The following is a 14,816-nucleotide window of genomic DNA, read 5'->3' as shown; positions in this document are numbered from 1 at the left end:
CCCTCTCCTTCCATCCCCAAGGAAACATTTCCTTTGTAAAGCTCTGGAGTCATAACCCACTGATGTGTGTCCTTTTTAAACTTCAGGGTTGGGATAAGGGCTGATTAAAGAGAAGGAGATGGGGAAGTAGAACCTAGCCACAAAGTAAATGTCAAGGCCTGGGTGTGGAAAAAGGGAAGTGAAGGAGGAGAAATCAAGTAACTAAAATGAAAAGGGAAGTGACAGTCTGGTATAAGAGAATTAATGCCTACATTATGCAGAATGAACATACCCAACGTTTGAGGGCAAATTGACAGTATGATGGATCTAGTTTTCCTTCAGTAAAGAACATTCCTTTGCACATTTTGCTCTAAAAAGGAAACGAAGGGTAACTTTTCAGAAATTAGCTGGTATGGTCAGAAAAATCAAGATGGTACCCATGATTGTGTGATCAAAGCTCCTGCCTGTGATGCATCTTAAAAATAAGAGCTTCAGTCATACTATAGTGGTCACCTTCTTATGCGTCACAACTGCATCTTGTGGGTACCTTGGGTATTAGTTTATTATTGCTGAAAAGAATGAGGTTGTATGAACAATAACACTCCCTGCAGGGCCATTTTTCTTTCTTTTAAGGTTTGAAGAATCTGTCACGCTCCAGAATACAGGAAATACATCAAGCTTCTCTGCTTATTCTGGTTGTGATTGTTACTGTCCTGACTCAGTACGACTGGCTGGATTTCTTGTATTATTATTTTTAACTGGAAAGCATTTACTCTAGAAAAGTGAGATTTTGATGGCTGTGGCTTTTCACACAGCTGTAGTTTCAGACCCTTCTAAGCATTTTGATATTGAGCCCTGGTGGCGCAATGGTTAGAATGGAGTATTACAGGCTAACTCTGCCCAGAGTCTGGAGTTTGATCCTGTCAGGCTCAAGGTTGACTCAGCCTTCCATCTTTCTGAGGTCGGTAAAATGAACACCGAGATTGTTGGGGGCAGAATTGTAAATCACTCAGAGAGTGATTTAAGTGCAGCAGCTCTGAAGACCTTTGGCAATTGGTCTCTGACATTTCATTGTATTGGAACTATCTTTATCAGAGCTACAAACCCAGATGACCCCAAATAGCAAATGTATAGAAAAACTCGTTGAGGCCATGTAGTGATGACATGAGTTTTGCAGCCCAGATCTGGAGGCCTAAATTGCATGCTTGTATTGTATATTTAATTGATCAACTAAATATATCCATCTATATATTGCATTATGTGTGTGTGTGTGTGTGTGTGTGTGTGTGTGTGTGTGTGTGTGTGTAGGCCTTTGGTTATTCGGGTTTTCTCCCACATAAAATTGGAAGTGTCTTGATGACGTTTCGACGAAGTCTCATTCATCATCTTCAGGCTGGTGTTTACAGCTTCGTGCTTCTAGGAGCAATGTATATACCTTTATTTGATATTTTTCTACCACACATTAATTAACAATCTAACAGCACTGTACATCTCCAGCTTTATTTTTGTAACTGATTTATTAATGAGCTTTCATCCCCTTTTTGGCACCATTTAAAACCACAAGAGCAAGAAATTTCTAAAAAGCTAGGTTGTCTCAAATCAGATATAAAGCAATCGTTTAAAACCAGAGTGATTCTAATAGCCTTTGGATTTGAAATATGTGAACCTCTAACAACAGCCATTCCCTACAATTGATTACTGTCCCTCATCTTTGTACAAGGAACAGGTCTCAGCCCTTATTCTTTTAGGACCATTAAACTTTTCTTTTGGCAGGTTTTTATGTCACACTGATCGTGAACCGTTGGTGGGCTCAATACACCAGCATTCCCCTGCCAGATCAGCTGATGTGCGTCATTTCCAGCAATGTTCATGGGAAAGATGACAAGGGTCGCATTTTGCGGCGCACACTCATTCGTTATGCCAACCTGTCTTCTGTCCTGATCTTGCGCTCAGTCAGCACCAGAGTGCTTAAGAGATTCCCTACCATGGACCACATCGTGGAAGCTGGTAAGCCTGACTGGGAAGGAAAGATATAATGTCCAGGGAGTGAAAATGGATGCAGAGAAGCTTCTCACTTTGGGCCATTGCCTGGGGGCAGGGGGAGAGGGGAAAAACAAGAATCCAGAAGGAAAACAAGTACTGATTACTTTGCAAGGCTCTCAGCCCTTGCATTGGCTCCTCTAGTCTATGGCAGTCTTCTTCACAATGGTGCCCTCAAGAACATTAGGACTACAACTGGCGTTTAGAGGACACAAAGTTAGGGACAACTTTTTTTAATGCTTAATATATTTTTTTTACTACATCTCTATAAAACTATTTGGATGTAACATTTTCTTCAGGGACATCACTAAAACTGCTTTTGCTAATAGCTAATTTGGGAACTCAGAAGAATCTCTGCATAGGCTGCCTATAATGCATCATGTTCTAAGCCAATTTCCCCAATTGGTTGGCCTACAATTTTAGTGAACTTTTTAACGTCTCAGAATCCCCCAAGCAGGTTGGGAAAGGACACTGTACTTTAAATCTTTCAAGCGAGTGGTTTTTGAGAAACTGGAGTGACAAAGCAAGGAACTGTGAAGGGGCCTTGCGCTTTTTCAGTTTAAATTTCCTCAGTCCATAATATCGTCCCTGTCAAATGTCTGTTCTTTTTAAAAGGTTTTTATAATCCCACCTTTATTATGTTTATAAATTCATGGCACTGAACATAACCTAATATTCCTTCGTCCTAATAACAGTACAAAGTATTACTGTAGTAATGTGACTGAGTCCATATTTTGAACCAGCTTCCAAGCCAATTTCTCCAACTTTCCCATATCCTCCTCTTACAGGTTTTATGACACAGGATGAACGTAAGAAATACGAAAGTCTCCATTCAGACTTCAACAAGTATTGGATCCCTTGTGTGTGGTTCACCAATCTAGCTGCTCAGGCACGACGAGAAGGGAGGGTCCGCGATGATGTGGCACTCAGATTGCTCATGGATGTAAGTTCAAGGAACAATGGAGGTGGTTACAAGTACCCAAGTTTAAATTATTCCAATTCTGGTTTTGCATGATTTGTCAGGGCTATTCTTGGCATTCTTGGGATATTCTTGCCTTCTTGAGGCCCAATATCTGCCAAAAAAACCCTATTAATCTATATAAATCTAAATAATATTGTCATTTATATAAATGTGACTTCAGTCTGTTGCCTCCTACATTACAATCACATATCCATCTATGCTGCAAAATAACCCTGATTCCGTGAATTGGCTGAACACACTTATCCATCTTCTTATCTATAAGCCTAATGGAAAGTTACACTTCAATTTAAAGGAAGCCTCAGATTGCACTTAGTTAAAAGATGGATATTGCTATACAGCGCAAACTAACAAATCTGCAAATTCTGAAGCTTCTGGGTTTTTTTCCATGCAGGAGCTGAATCTCTACCGTGCCAAATGCAGTATGCTTTTTCACTTTGACTGGATCAGTATCCCCCTAGTGTACACACAGGTCAGTGCAACAGAAAACATATAAACATAGCTTGTGTCTGCTGCTACAGCTACCAAAGCAAATTAAAACAAATAAAAAAATCAAGAGCCACAGTGAAATATTTGGAACGTCCCACTGTTTTGTAAGTGGGTGGTGGACATGCATGAAATAAAGGTTTTAAGAAACTCATTTTAAATGGGAAAATGGATGGCTTAAAAAAATTGCTGAGCCCAGTGATGATGTGTAATACCAGACATGAATGCCATCTTCTCCACAGGTGGTCACTATAGCGGTCTATTCTTTCTTTGCATTTTGTGTGGTTGGTCGCCAGTTCCTGGATCCACTTCATGGTGAACTAGACATGTATGTTCCCTTGCCCACACTTCTACAGTTCTTCTTTTATGCTGGGTGGCTGAAGGTGAGGATGTTGGCTTCTAGAAAATAGCTTGACGTTTTTTCATATTGCAGTAATAGTTTAATAAAAATAAATAGCTCAAAGCACTCCTGCCATATGACCTGTCCTACAGTCAATCTGGTACAGTACAGTTCTTAACTAGATTGCGAAAACTTTCACTTTTGAGCTTTTGGTTGGTTTCGTGCCAGTTCGTTCCACAAATGGTGTCACTATACTTAAAATATAGTGACACCACTTGTGGAATAAAATTGTATGAGACAAACCAGAAGCTCAAAACACTGTCGGGATATTGAATGAACTATTAGACAGCCTATCTTGCATTTTCCCCAATGAAAGCTTGCTGAATATATCAACTATCCTTTCCTCTTCAGGCAACAAGATGTAGCTGATAAAGATCAGCTTTTTAATTTTTTTAAATTGCATTACAATCTATATACAATGTTCATTTATTTCTGTTTAACAGAATGCTTTTGGACTGTTAAGGTACAATAATGTTCTTGCTACATAGCTAACCTTTATGCCTACATAGCTACAGACTAATGTGGTTCATTTTAAGCAGATTCACAGCTATCTTCAAAATATTGAATAAATGTTCCCTCCCATATAGGTGGCTGAACAAATAATTAATCCCTTTGGAGAGGATGATGATGATTTTGAAACTAATAAATTGATAGACAGAAACTTTCAGGTGAGTCTTACATAAATGCTTAAATAGGAAATATGCTACTTAGACACACAAATTATACCTGGTCTAGAAACTGGTGCGCCAGAATGTTAACTGTTGCTAGTGATTTAAAATATCCTTGTGGCAGCTACAAGAGCATGAAATTAATCTGGAAAATCTGGGTAATCCCAGCCTTTCTCCACCTGATGCTGTCAGAGTTAGACGTATTTAATTTCAGACCATATGGCAAAATGGCACTGAAAGCCTATCATAATTTCCAATTGTCCCAACATCTGCTTTTCATTTTTTTTCTAACTCTGTGAAAGCAGACAATTAAAAGGGACAATTACGCAAACCAAAGATCTGAATCTAACTTTAAAGCATTGCAATTAATATACATGTAGTTTCACCAGCTACTCTTAAAAAACAGAACAATTCTTTGTTTTGGCTAGGTATCATTGCTTTCAGTGGATGACATGTACCAGAACTTGCCTCCAATGGTGAAGGACAAATATTGGAATGAATCTACAGCTCAACCACCCTATACAACGGCCACAATGGCAGAGACCTTGAAACCTTCCTTCATGGGCTCCACCTTTGATATGCGGTAAGTTTAATTGCCAAATGCATTTGTCATCAGACAACTACCTATTGAGGCTAGCATATATGACAACTGCCTAGTAGAATCACAGCTGTGCTTTTGTGAACTTCCTTGTCCAAATCAGTAAGATAACTTGATAGATACAATCTATCATGTAACATATCAATATTCATGCTGTCATAAAAAGTTTGGAGAATGTCTCTATGCAAGATAATTTATTCTTTCCAATTCCTATCTTGGAAAATTTCTAATTTTCTAAAGAACTGCACATTGGCAGTTCGGGGGCAAGCAAGTCTCTACTTGAAATAAATTTTAAGGAAATTGAAGAGGAATAAATAGCATTATTATTATTATTTATATTTTTATACCGCCCTTCTCCGAAGACTCAGGGCGGTGTACAGCCAAAATAAAACAGTAACACAGCAATTAAAACCATATATCACTAAAAATCTAATTCAATTTGGCTAAAAGTTAAAAATAATAGAATAAAATTATAAAAACCCTATAAAACCCCATTAAAATTCCCTTTAGGCCAGCCCTGCTCGATGAAATAAGAAAGTCTTGAGCTCGCGCTTAAGCATGATTGGCATTCATGAAAGCATCAACAAGCACAGTAATAGGACAATTTATTGATACTAGATGGAAACCAAATTGATGCAACAAAGCTTCTCCTAGATATTCAGATGGAATCTGGTAACTTTTTCCAACTAATAAATATTATTAAGTCATAAGCTTCCATGAGTTGCAGCTTGCTTTAACCGATGCACCAGACTGAATTTTAAGCACAGCTCTCTTACAATCCCATATATCCACTATCTTCCTTCCAAGATATCATTAAATTCTCGCTTTCATAAGCTATAACCACCGTATCCATGAAATTTGGGACGATGGGAATTATAACCCAAGAGAAGCTTATTTATCACTCATGTAAAATAGTTTGCTTAGGCATCAGGAACTTGTTTAAAGTCATCTATGAAGGGGGAAAAAGCAGTCCATCATACTATATGATAGAGGCTGCTTATTTAAGTTAGCCATTATACAATTTAATCAAATACAGGGAGTCGACTTACAACAGTTCATTTAGTGACAGTTCAAAGTTACAACGGCATTGAAAAAAATGATCTATGACTGTTTTTCACACTTATGACCTTTGTAGCATCCCTATGATCGTGTAATCAAAATTCATATGCTTGGCAATTGAGTCATACTTATGACCGTTGCTGTGCTTCACGGTCACGTGATTACCTTTTGCAACCTTTTGACAAGCAAAATCCAGGAGGAAGGCAGATCCACTCTACAACCATGTTACTAATTTTTCAACTGTGGTGATTCACTTAACAATTGTGGCAAGAAAGGTCATAAAATGGGGCAAAACTCATGTAGCAACACCTGTTCCTGCAAATAAAAACGTATTCTACATTAAAGCAAATTCTAAATTTACTAGAAGGGCACTAAGAGCACAGAAATTTCAGACTCCTCCCACAGATGGCAATGTATAGCACAGGTATTCTATTGTACTTAACAACAAATTCACTCCAAGAAGCAATTGACTGGAATACGCCACAGCATAGGTGCGCCACTGTAGATCTGTCCTTCCTTAGTTCTCAAAGCACCTTTAGTATGCTAAAGTTTAAGTTACTAGCTAGGGTCAGACCATAAATTTATTTCTATCACTTGGCTTAGTCAGTGTACTTAATTCAGTTAATTTGTACTTACCGTATTTTGGGAGTATAAGACACACCTTTCCACCCCACAAAAATGTGAAAATTTGGGTGCGTCTTATACAACAAATGTAGCCCTGCCCAGCCTCTGAAACAGAGGTTTGAGTCTGAAAAAAAAGCCTCTAAAACCTGTTTGAGAGGCTGCAAAAAAACCCTCTGAAACTTCAGTTTGAGAGTCTGAAAAAAAGCCTCTGAAACCTCCTTTTGAGTCTGAAAAAAAGCCTCTGAAACCTTCGAGTCTGGAAAAAAGCCTCTGAAACCTCCGTTTGAGGCTGAAAAAAAAAAAAGCAAGATGCAGAGCTCACAACCAACGAACCTGTTGCTAAAGTTCACTTCTGAGAACAGCTGATTGGGGGTATTCCGGAAGGCCGATCCACCCCCAATTAGCTTTTTTCTAATTTTCCTCCCCAAAAACTAAGGTGCGTCTTATACTCTGGTGCTTCTTATAGTCTGAAAAATATGGTAGCTTAGTAAAATTGGGTCAGTTTATTTTTGCTTCGCACGTTATAAATACCAAATCACTATAGCAACTGGTCAGTTGGAATGGAATCATGAATTATCCCAATTTTTCATTTCACTCAGTTGTGCATGTACTGAATTCTTTTTCCCCCGTTGTGTAGGATGAGTGATGATCCACAGCAGAATCAGCAGGTCGATGCATCACCCAGCATGAACCGCATACAGACACCTTTGCTCAACCGCTTGTATGCTGCTGCTGCCTCTCCAGCAATTAGCCTCAAAAATTTTGGGAAGGGCAACCGGATTTCCCACCCTCAGTTACTGCGCTTGAGATCTGAGGGTATCTTTCCTTCTGCCAGTCCCAACTTCAATCGCAGAGAAGATCCAGAGGCGGTTGGTCGTATCGATGAGGAAGAGACAGAGGATGAGGAAACCGGAATTAGTGAAACCGGTGCTCCTCAGAGTGCAGAAATAGAGAGAAAAGATATACCCATTATTGTGGTAGGATCCCTAGATGACAGCATCAGCAGTACTGAACAGCCATCTAGCTAAGATCAACAGATCACCCAAGATTTCTGGTTGCAATTATTTGATCAGCTATGGCAGGGGTGTCAAACTCAAGGCCCATGGGCCAGATCTATCCAACCCGCGTGGTGGTTAGATGTGGCCCGCGGGGCTGCCCTGGAAACAGACCGGCACGGAGCCTTTGCCAGCGAAAAGAGAGCTTGGGAGAGCTGCACATGGCCCTCCCGAGCTTTGTTTCCACTGGCAAAGGGTTGCAGGAGGCAGTTACAGCCAAAAATGGAGCTCGGGAGCCCATTTTTACCCCCAGAGCTCTTGGGCCACCACAGGCGTCCCACATGAGTGACATCAAGCTGACCACACCCATCCCGGCCCCCTAAGGTCAAATACAACGAATGTAGCCCTCAATGAAATTGAATTTGACACCCCTGAACTGAAGATATTTTCAAGTTGTATTTTTATAAACCAGAGATCCTGACCATTTTGATCAGCACACAAAAAACAAGTATGGTTCCTGTAAGATAGATTTCTGAACTCCTAGAAAACTAAAATAAAAAATAAAAAAATTTACTGGTACATAAAACTGGGCTCCTAAGTTCTCCTTTCAACCATCCCCAGCAGCCCACAATCCACAAGTCACCTCCTTTATGGTAAACACATTGCCATTTATTTGGTCATAAACCCTTTTCCACTCAAAATTAACCTAACATGTTGAGTTCTAATTAGCTGTCTGGGTTCTCTATATCAGATATATTTAGAGAGATATGTATTTTCTTTAATAGCCTAACTAAATTTTGTTTACAATTAATAAATAATCTTTTAAAAGTGTGCGTTCTGCAACTTTTTATTATATAGGTATCTGAATAATAAAATCCAGATGAGCCAAATATTCAACTACGAAGATACTTTTGTTAATAATTCTTAATTTATTTCATTGAAATCCATGCAAATTCAAAATTCAACAGCATAAACTGGTTTATTCAGACGTAAATTACTCTTAAGTGAAATTGGCTCAATAACATATTTAAGACTGTGACTTAAGGAGAAAAATATGGGCACTGAAAAATATTAATCTGCATACTAAATATAAAAGCTCTCTCAATGAAGGAGCAACATTGAGATCTGCTTAATATTATATTTCAGTTGCTCAATTTAGCTTATCGATTTGTCCAGCTTTCCATCAAAGTATACTTCAGCAATTGTACAGTTGTATAATTTCACATAAGGTGCAAGCATTTCTCATCGTGCCTCCATTTTCAATTGGGGAATGGCAGCAACAACAGGTCCTCTCCCAAATAAAAATGCAACAAGGTTAGAAAACTAAATAGCTTTTGAAAAGATCAGTGAGAGTAATCTCAATCGTATTGCTTTTCTTGGAGCTGCAGTTAAGTCATAGCTTGGCCTAAAAGGAAACGCATTTGGTGCCAGACTGAAGCAAGCCGAGACTTTCTTCCAAATTACAGTCCACAGTATTAGTATAAATTCCACTCCAGCACTGACCACTGACATACTACTTTGTCCCAATGCCCATAAATAACCACATTAATCATTTATAAGACTCCAAGATATTTATTAAGTCTGTTGAGATACAAAAAATGTATTCATTTGCCTTTTCTGGCCTTGATCTTCCTGAGATAGAATTCTAGCTCCTTGCCTTCCAGAATGTAACCATCTGCTCGGCCACATTGTCCAGGTCTGGAGGCAATGCAAGCTGAAAAAGGACAAAATTAAAGGAAAATGTGTCAGTTAAGACTAGTGAACATGCTTCTTTAAATGCAAAATATTTCTTGCTTTAACACCATACACAACTATGCTCATCTTCTCACAAAGTGTAGGCCTTTAAAAATTTAATGGCCTTACTACAGATGAAGTTACCTTCAGAACTTGAAATGTCACCACTCACATTCAGTAGCAGAACTGGACAACGTTTTCATCACAAGGTCAACTTCAAATCCCTGGTCAATTATGCAGGATAACATGATAATCACCTGACACTTGAATTTCTGGTTCTAACTTGTATAAAGTAGCAAGAACTAAGCAAAGGCTCTAACAATTGTCAAGCTAAATATTATACCAAGAGTTAAAACAAGTAAATCCTGCCCTAGATTAAGGAAGCTGCAACTTTGTCAACTCTGAGTAAAGACTGCCACCATCACATAGTTTATCAAAATGGTACGTTTAAGTTTCTGCTGTGTCTAGCAAGCTCAGTTGTCTGTCTTTTACATCTTACCAAGTAGTTTTCCTTGTTGGAACTGCTCCTCCAGGAGGCTACTGATCTTGGCATTCTTTTTCCGCTCATCATATTTCTTTTGAATTTTCTTTGAACGTTTTTTGTTTAAAATCTCTTCCTCCTCGGGGGTCTGGAACAAAAGCAGAAGTATAAGTGGTTCTTATTTCCCGTAATTCCACAAACACCTGAAACATTCAGCACATTTTGGGGGTGTAAAATCAAAAGCTAGCGTTGTGTGAAATGGTGTAAACTGTTTTGCACATAAAACAACTTGTCTATGCTTAGACCAGTGTTGGCAAACCTATGGTATGCGTGCCGGAAGTGGCAAGCGAAACCGTCCCGAATGCGCAGCCTTGATGGCTCATCGCGTTCCTGCGCTCAAACGTGCGCCAGCCGGCAGACCCTGGGAGTGTGGCTGTCCATCGCATATGCACGAGCCGGCATCCAGCCTTCCGGGTTGGCATCAAGTGCATGAATGATGGATCGCCGCACTTCTGGGGTTGCCAGCATTGCATGCGCAACGGCCAGCTGGCCGGCACGCATTTGAGTGCACGAATGTGACAGGAGCTGGCGAGGCTGTGCATTTGGCACAGGACGGTTTCGCATGCCACTTTCAGCACGCGGGCCGGCATGCAAGAACGCAAAAGGTTCGCCAACACTGGCCTAGACCAAAACATATTATGTGTGTAAGTGGAAGGGAAAAGAAACCACTGGGAAGACTAAGGTGAGAGAGGCCATCTTATCTGGTTGGACATACTGCAATCAAATTAGCTTTGGTCACTGCCAATTTCCACAGCTTGAACAGCAGGTTATTCAACCAGTCTATCACCCTATTTTCCAAGCACCATTTCTCCCCTCTACTTCCCTACAGCCACCAATGCCCAGTTCCTTGTAGTCAGGAAAGAACTGGAAATACAAGAGTGCCAATTAGATGTGCAGTGTCTAAATAAACACAGGTAGTGGCAGTCAAGGGAAGGCACTAGGAATTTACAAATAATAAATGTACATACATAGGCCAACTTAAGAGGAAGAGCTATAGATGTGAGGTGCACAGGTCTTGTCATACTCATCCCGTCAAACTTCTCCAGATTTTATTTCAGCCAATACCCAGGGCAATCAAAATGCTTTGGATATTGTGCATTCTCCTAATACAATCTTACACAGCATGATCAGGGTTCTGAACTCTTTACTACTTTAAAACAATCACCGGATAAATTGAGATCTGAGCACTGATGGGATAACAGACTATGAGCATTTTTCAACTTGGAATCCACAAACAGTAATTTATAGAATCCTTTTTATTCAAAACATTTGCCTCTATACTTCAGCACTACATTGGAAAGGGACCCTACACAGCTTGGTCTCATGTCTCCTTCAGATCAGTAGATATCCATCATTGTCTTTCAGCAGCAGAACTGGTTAATTGTATCATCATCAGAAGACAAATATATTTTTAAACCTCTGAGTAGAATAACATGTCACCTACCAGCTTGGCACCCTTTTTGCGCCCAAGGGGCAAGGCATAGTGGGCTTCATACCAGTGTCGGTATGGTGTGCTGTCAATGAGGACAATACAGTTTTTGACCAGGGTCTTTGTGCGCACCAACTCATTATTGGATGCATTGTAGACTACATCAATTATTCTGGTTTTGCGGGTACAGCCTGGAAGGAAAGGAATTTATCTTTCAAGAACAATAAAAAAACCTGAGTGCTATAAAAATCTTAGGAGTACATAAAAATAGGCCTTCACACACTGTGCAAGTTCTGTATAAATTCTACTTTATAATGGAGCAGCAAATTTTCACTGCTTCCATTTCCAAAATCATCTCATTTAAAAGAATAAAGAACAGAATTTTAAAAAGAGAATTTACAAACTATGAGGCATGTGACTCCACAAACTAGGATGATTGGAAAATATGAATGTATTTGCAAAGAGCATGATGAACCTGCAACATAAACGTGCCCCCTTTACATGTATGTGCAACATCACTGATGATGCAAAAAGGGCCAAGCTTGTGTCACAACAGTGATTCCCCGTGAATATTTCTGCAAAATATCATAATCAGTCCTCTAATTAAAAAAAATACAAAAATAGACTTTTTATCTTATGTTATCAGCTCCAATAAAGTCCTCATAACCAAGCTCAATAACTAATATGAAATAAAGTAAATACAGAATCTGCAGTGGAGTATTAACCTCACCGACCAAACAAACACCAGGATTATGAACTGACCAATTAGGTACACCTTTAAGCCAATCTGCAACCCCTCCCTCCCTCAAATATTAGTGGGGTAGCAAATTAAACATGCAAAGGTTCAAACTTATTACATTGCTGTTTTTTTTACACTTGTGCCATTTACAACATTCTTGTCTCTTCATCACTGAATAACAATCTTTATATCCATGCTGACTGCTTGTTTAAAGTTAGCTCATATTTTTTATTATTTCTATCTCAACCCGTTTTTACCAGACTTGAACTATACCTTTCAAGCTTAAACTATTTGTCTCCCCTTTAACATCCCTATAGCAAAAATGCATATATACTCAGGGTAACTATGACACTCTTATCACCGAGAGCTAGGAATTCACCAAAGCTCTCTTAAGGTCAAAGTTATCATCACAGTTTTCCTATCTGTGCCTCTATGGTACATCACTAATACCTGCCCCCCAACCCAGGTGATACTCTACACTTACATTCAGATCCCCAAGAGAAGTTTCCAACATCCAAACGCAGAGCACGGTATTTTTTATTGCCGCCACGAACTCTTACCGTGTGAATTCTTCTGGGGCCAATCTGCAACAAAGTACCACAGGTTTGTTCAAACATAGCAATTCATGGAACTAAAATCTTGCCTCAAATGTCTATCCTACATGGCAACATGGTCAGTGTAACTATGACGACCCCTAGCATTGGTGAATGTGATGAAGACCAGAACAGTCTACACATTCACCTAAGGTGTACTTCTCATCACTCCAGTTGCCTCCACATCAGAGGAACAGAATCTCCAAACTAAAGCTCTATGGAATTATTTCAACATGACCAAAGTTAACTCTGGATTTAAGTTTATTTCAAATCTTTTTAAGGATTACAATAATTTCGAATTAGTAAGTGATATGGTGCCCTGATTAAGCATTCCACGACTCATATGCAATACTTGGGTATAGCTAAAGTAGCTCATATCTGTTCCACACAGAAACATCAATAATTGTCAAGTACACATAAAAATGGTATTGCAATTAAATTCAGGGGTGCACTAATAACAGTTCTTAAAAACGTGTGCATAACCCATTCTATTGTTATATCAGAAAGTTTTGTTATAGACATATCATATGAAACTTCATTTATCCTTTACCTGGACATTTTGGAATTAACACATTTCTCATTATCTGCTATTATTCTGGATTAGTCCATAATGAAGCACACTTGAAGTTTCCATGTGTTCTTTCTGCCTGGAAAGATGTTTTCCCCAATTGGCCTATATAGCAATCCACATTTTTCAGGAAACTTAATACTTTATTCCTACCCACAGCAGTCTGAACTCTTCCCAAACATTGCCCCCCCCAAACAATTCAGCGCACATACTTTGGTATTGGCAGGAGGTCGCCCCAACTCATACTTTCTTTTCTTGTGGTAGGGCTTCCGCTTTCCCCCGGTCTTGCGGCGTTTGTGCCAATTATCCCTGGAGATACCTGCGTAAAAGAGAACAATCAAGCGAAACAGAATGCATTAAGTGTGGTCATTAAAGTCGTCCCTCCAGGGCTTGCAGGAATTCCTTCTGCCCAGTGTCACTCAGTTCTCCAAGGTAAGTCTCCGCATGGCACACTCGGTCCTAATGCAGCAGTGGAAGAAGTTTCATCATTGCAACGTCGGGCAAAGGGACAAAAAAAGGGGCTTTAAGGCGAGAAAACACTTTCGCTCCATGACGGTCCCTGTCTCCTTAAGAAGAGGTGGCTATACTGCGGCAACACACAGCAAAGGCCGAAGTAAAGCAGGCCGGATCCAAAGCAGGCCGGATCGCAATTGCTACACAAAACTAACCAGAATATCCCGCGCATTTAACGGGGTAAAGTTCCTTTTCCCCGTTACCCGACCGGGAGCTTCGCGGGGATGTCTAGCGGGGCGGATGGTGGCGGATGAAACGACAACGTCCCTCTCCCTCTAGCAACTCACCCATCCTGCTCCGAGGCGCCGATTGCAAAGAGAAAGACGCAAAGCATTTCGGGACAGTTTGTTCCACGGGAAATCTCGCGGCAAAAGACTTTCGGCTCAGCCGACGCGTCATCAAAATGGGACGTTGAGAAAGGCGGAAGGAGGTGGCTGGTGGACGTTCGTTGTTAAGCGTGACCGGTCTGGACGTGTTTTTTTTTTATGGTTTGTGTGAAAAGGAGCCAATGAGGTGTACTCAGGCTTATTTTTCAGAGAATTGCTCAACACGGGATCGGAGGCTGCGAATACTTTATGACTGTTAAGGTTGTTGCTTGGCAGGGATTGTTTTTGAGAGGAAGATGCTGCTGTTGGTGCTTGGAACGGAAAGTTTCCCGTAATTGTCTGATGTAACAGATGTGACAGTAACAGAGTTGGAAGGTCAGCTAGTCCGGGGGTCTCCAACCTTGGCTACTTTTAAGACTTATGGACTTCAACTCCCAGAATTCCTCAGTTGAAGTCCAGAAGTCTTAAAGTGGCCAAGGTTAGAGACCCCTGATTCTAGTCCAACTCCCTGCTCACGCAGGAGACCTATTCTAGGGATTCGAACC

The 14,816-nt window shown here is 40.1% G+C and overlaps 2 protein-coding genes and 3 non-coding genes across 8 annotated transcripts in view; 1 reads left to right on the top strand and 4 right to left on the bottom strand.

Annotated features, from left to right (window-relative positions):
• BEST4 (bestrophin 4) overlaps window positions 1–8,498 on the top strand; it is a 29,379-nt gene extending 20,881 nt beyond the window's left edge. For all 4 annotated transcript variants that reach the window (XM_058178919.1, XM_058178917.1, XM_058178915.1 and 1 more), the window contains 7 exons: window positions 1,753–1,986; window positions 2,808–2,962; window positions 3,393–3,470; window positions 3,727–3,867; window positions 4,472–4,552; window positions 4,981–5,135; window positions 7,471–8,498. In XM_058178919.1, the coding sequence (XP_058034902.1) occupies window positions 1,753–1,986; window positions 2,808–2,962; window positions 3,393–3,470; window positions 3,727–3,867; window positions 4,472–4,552; window positions 4,981–5,135; window positions 7,471–7,861 (1,235 nt within the window). In that variant the 3' untranslated portion in view covers window positions 7,862–8,498. The remainder of the gene's footprint in view (window positions 1–1,752; window positions 1,987–2,807; window positions 2,963–3,392; window positions 3,471–3,726; window positions 3,868–4,471; window positions 4,553–4,980; window positions 5,136–7,470) is intronic.
• An 882-nt stretch (window positions 8,499–9,380) lies between these two features.
• Window positions 9,381–14,282, bottom strand: RPS8 (ribosomal protein S8). The gene is made up of 6 exons (XM_058178932.1): window positions 14,233–14,282; window positions 13,645–13,751; window positions 12,756–12,855; window positions 11,548–11,723; window positions 10,062–10,191; window positions 9,381–9,542 (listed from the first exon to the last, which is right to left on the bottom strand). The coding sequence occupies exons 1-6, from the start codon at window positions 14,234–14,236 to the stop codon at window positions 9,433–9,435; spliced, it is 627 nt and encodes a 208-aa protein (XP_058034915.1). The 5' UTR covers window positions 14,237–14,282; the 3' UTR covers window positions 9,381–9,432.
• LOC131196463 (small nucleolar RNA SNORD38) lies at window positions 9,705–9,773 on the bottom strand. Its single transcript, XR_009154744.1, has one exon. It is a non-coding gene; the product is annotated as a small nucleolar RNA SNORD38 (small nucleolar RNA).
• On the bottom strand, window positions 12,939–13,040 carry LOC131196464 (small nucleolar RNA SNORD46). Its single transcript, XR_009154745.1, has one exon. It is a non-coding gene; the product is annotated as a small nucleolar RNA SNORD46 (small nucleolar RNA).
• Window positions 13,847–13,927, bottom strand: LOC131196462 (small nucleolar RNA SNORD55/SNORD39). Its single transcript, XR_009154743.1, has one exon. It is a non-coding gene; the product is annotated as a small nucleolar RNA SNORD55/SNORD39 (small nucleolar RNA).
• Window positions 14,283–14,816: the final 534 nt, after the last annotated feature.

This window comes from Ahaetulla prasina, chromosome 3 (genome assembly GCF_028640845.1).
Source record: "Ahaetulla prasina isolate Xishuangbanna chromosome 3, ASM2864084v1, whole genome shotgun sequence".
Taxonomy (NCBI): domain Eukaryota; kingdom Metazoa; phylum Chordata; class Lepidosauria; order Squamata; family Colubridae; genus Ahaetulla; species Ahaetulla prasina.
The sequence above is the reverse complement of the archived record's forward strand: the minus strand, read 5'-3'. Positions and strand labels throughout refer to the sequence as shown.

Excerpts from the sequence above, each read along its gene's own strand:
- RPS8 (XM_058178932.1), bottom strand. Across the intron at positions 12,856-13,644 it reads GACCTCCTGCCAATACCAAA|ATTGGCCCCAGAAGAATTCA; the intron begins GTATGTGCGCTG and ends ACTTTGTTGCAG. Across the intron at positions 10,192-11,547 it reads GCAAAAAGGGTGCCAAGCTG|ACCCCCGAGGAGGAAGAGAT; the intron begins GTAGGTGACATG and ends CTTTTGTTCCAG.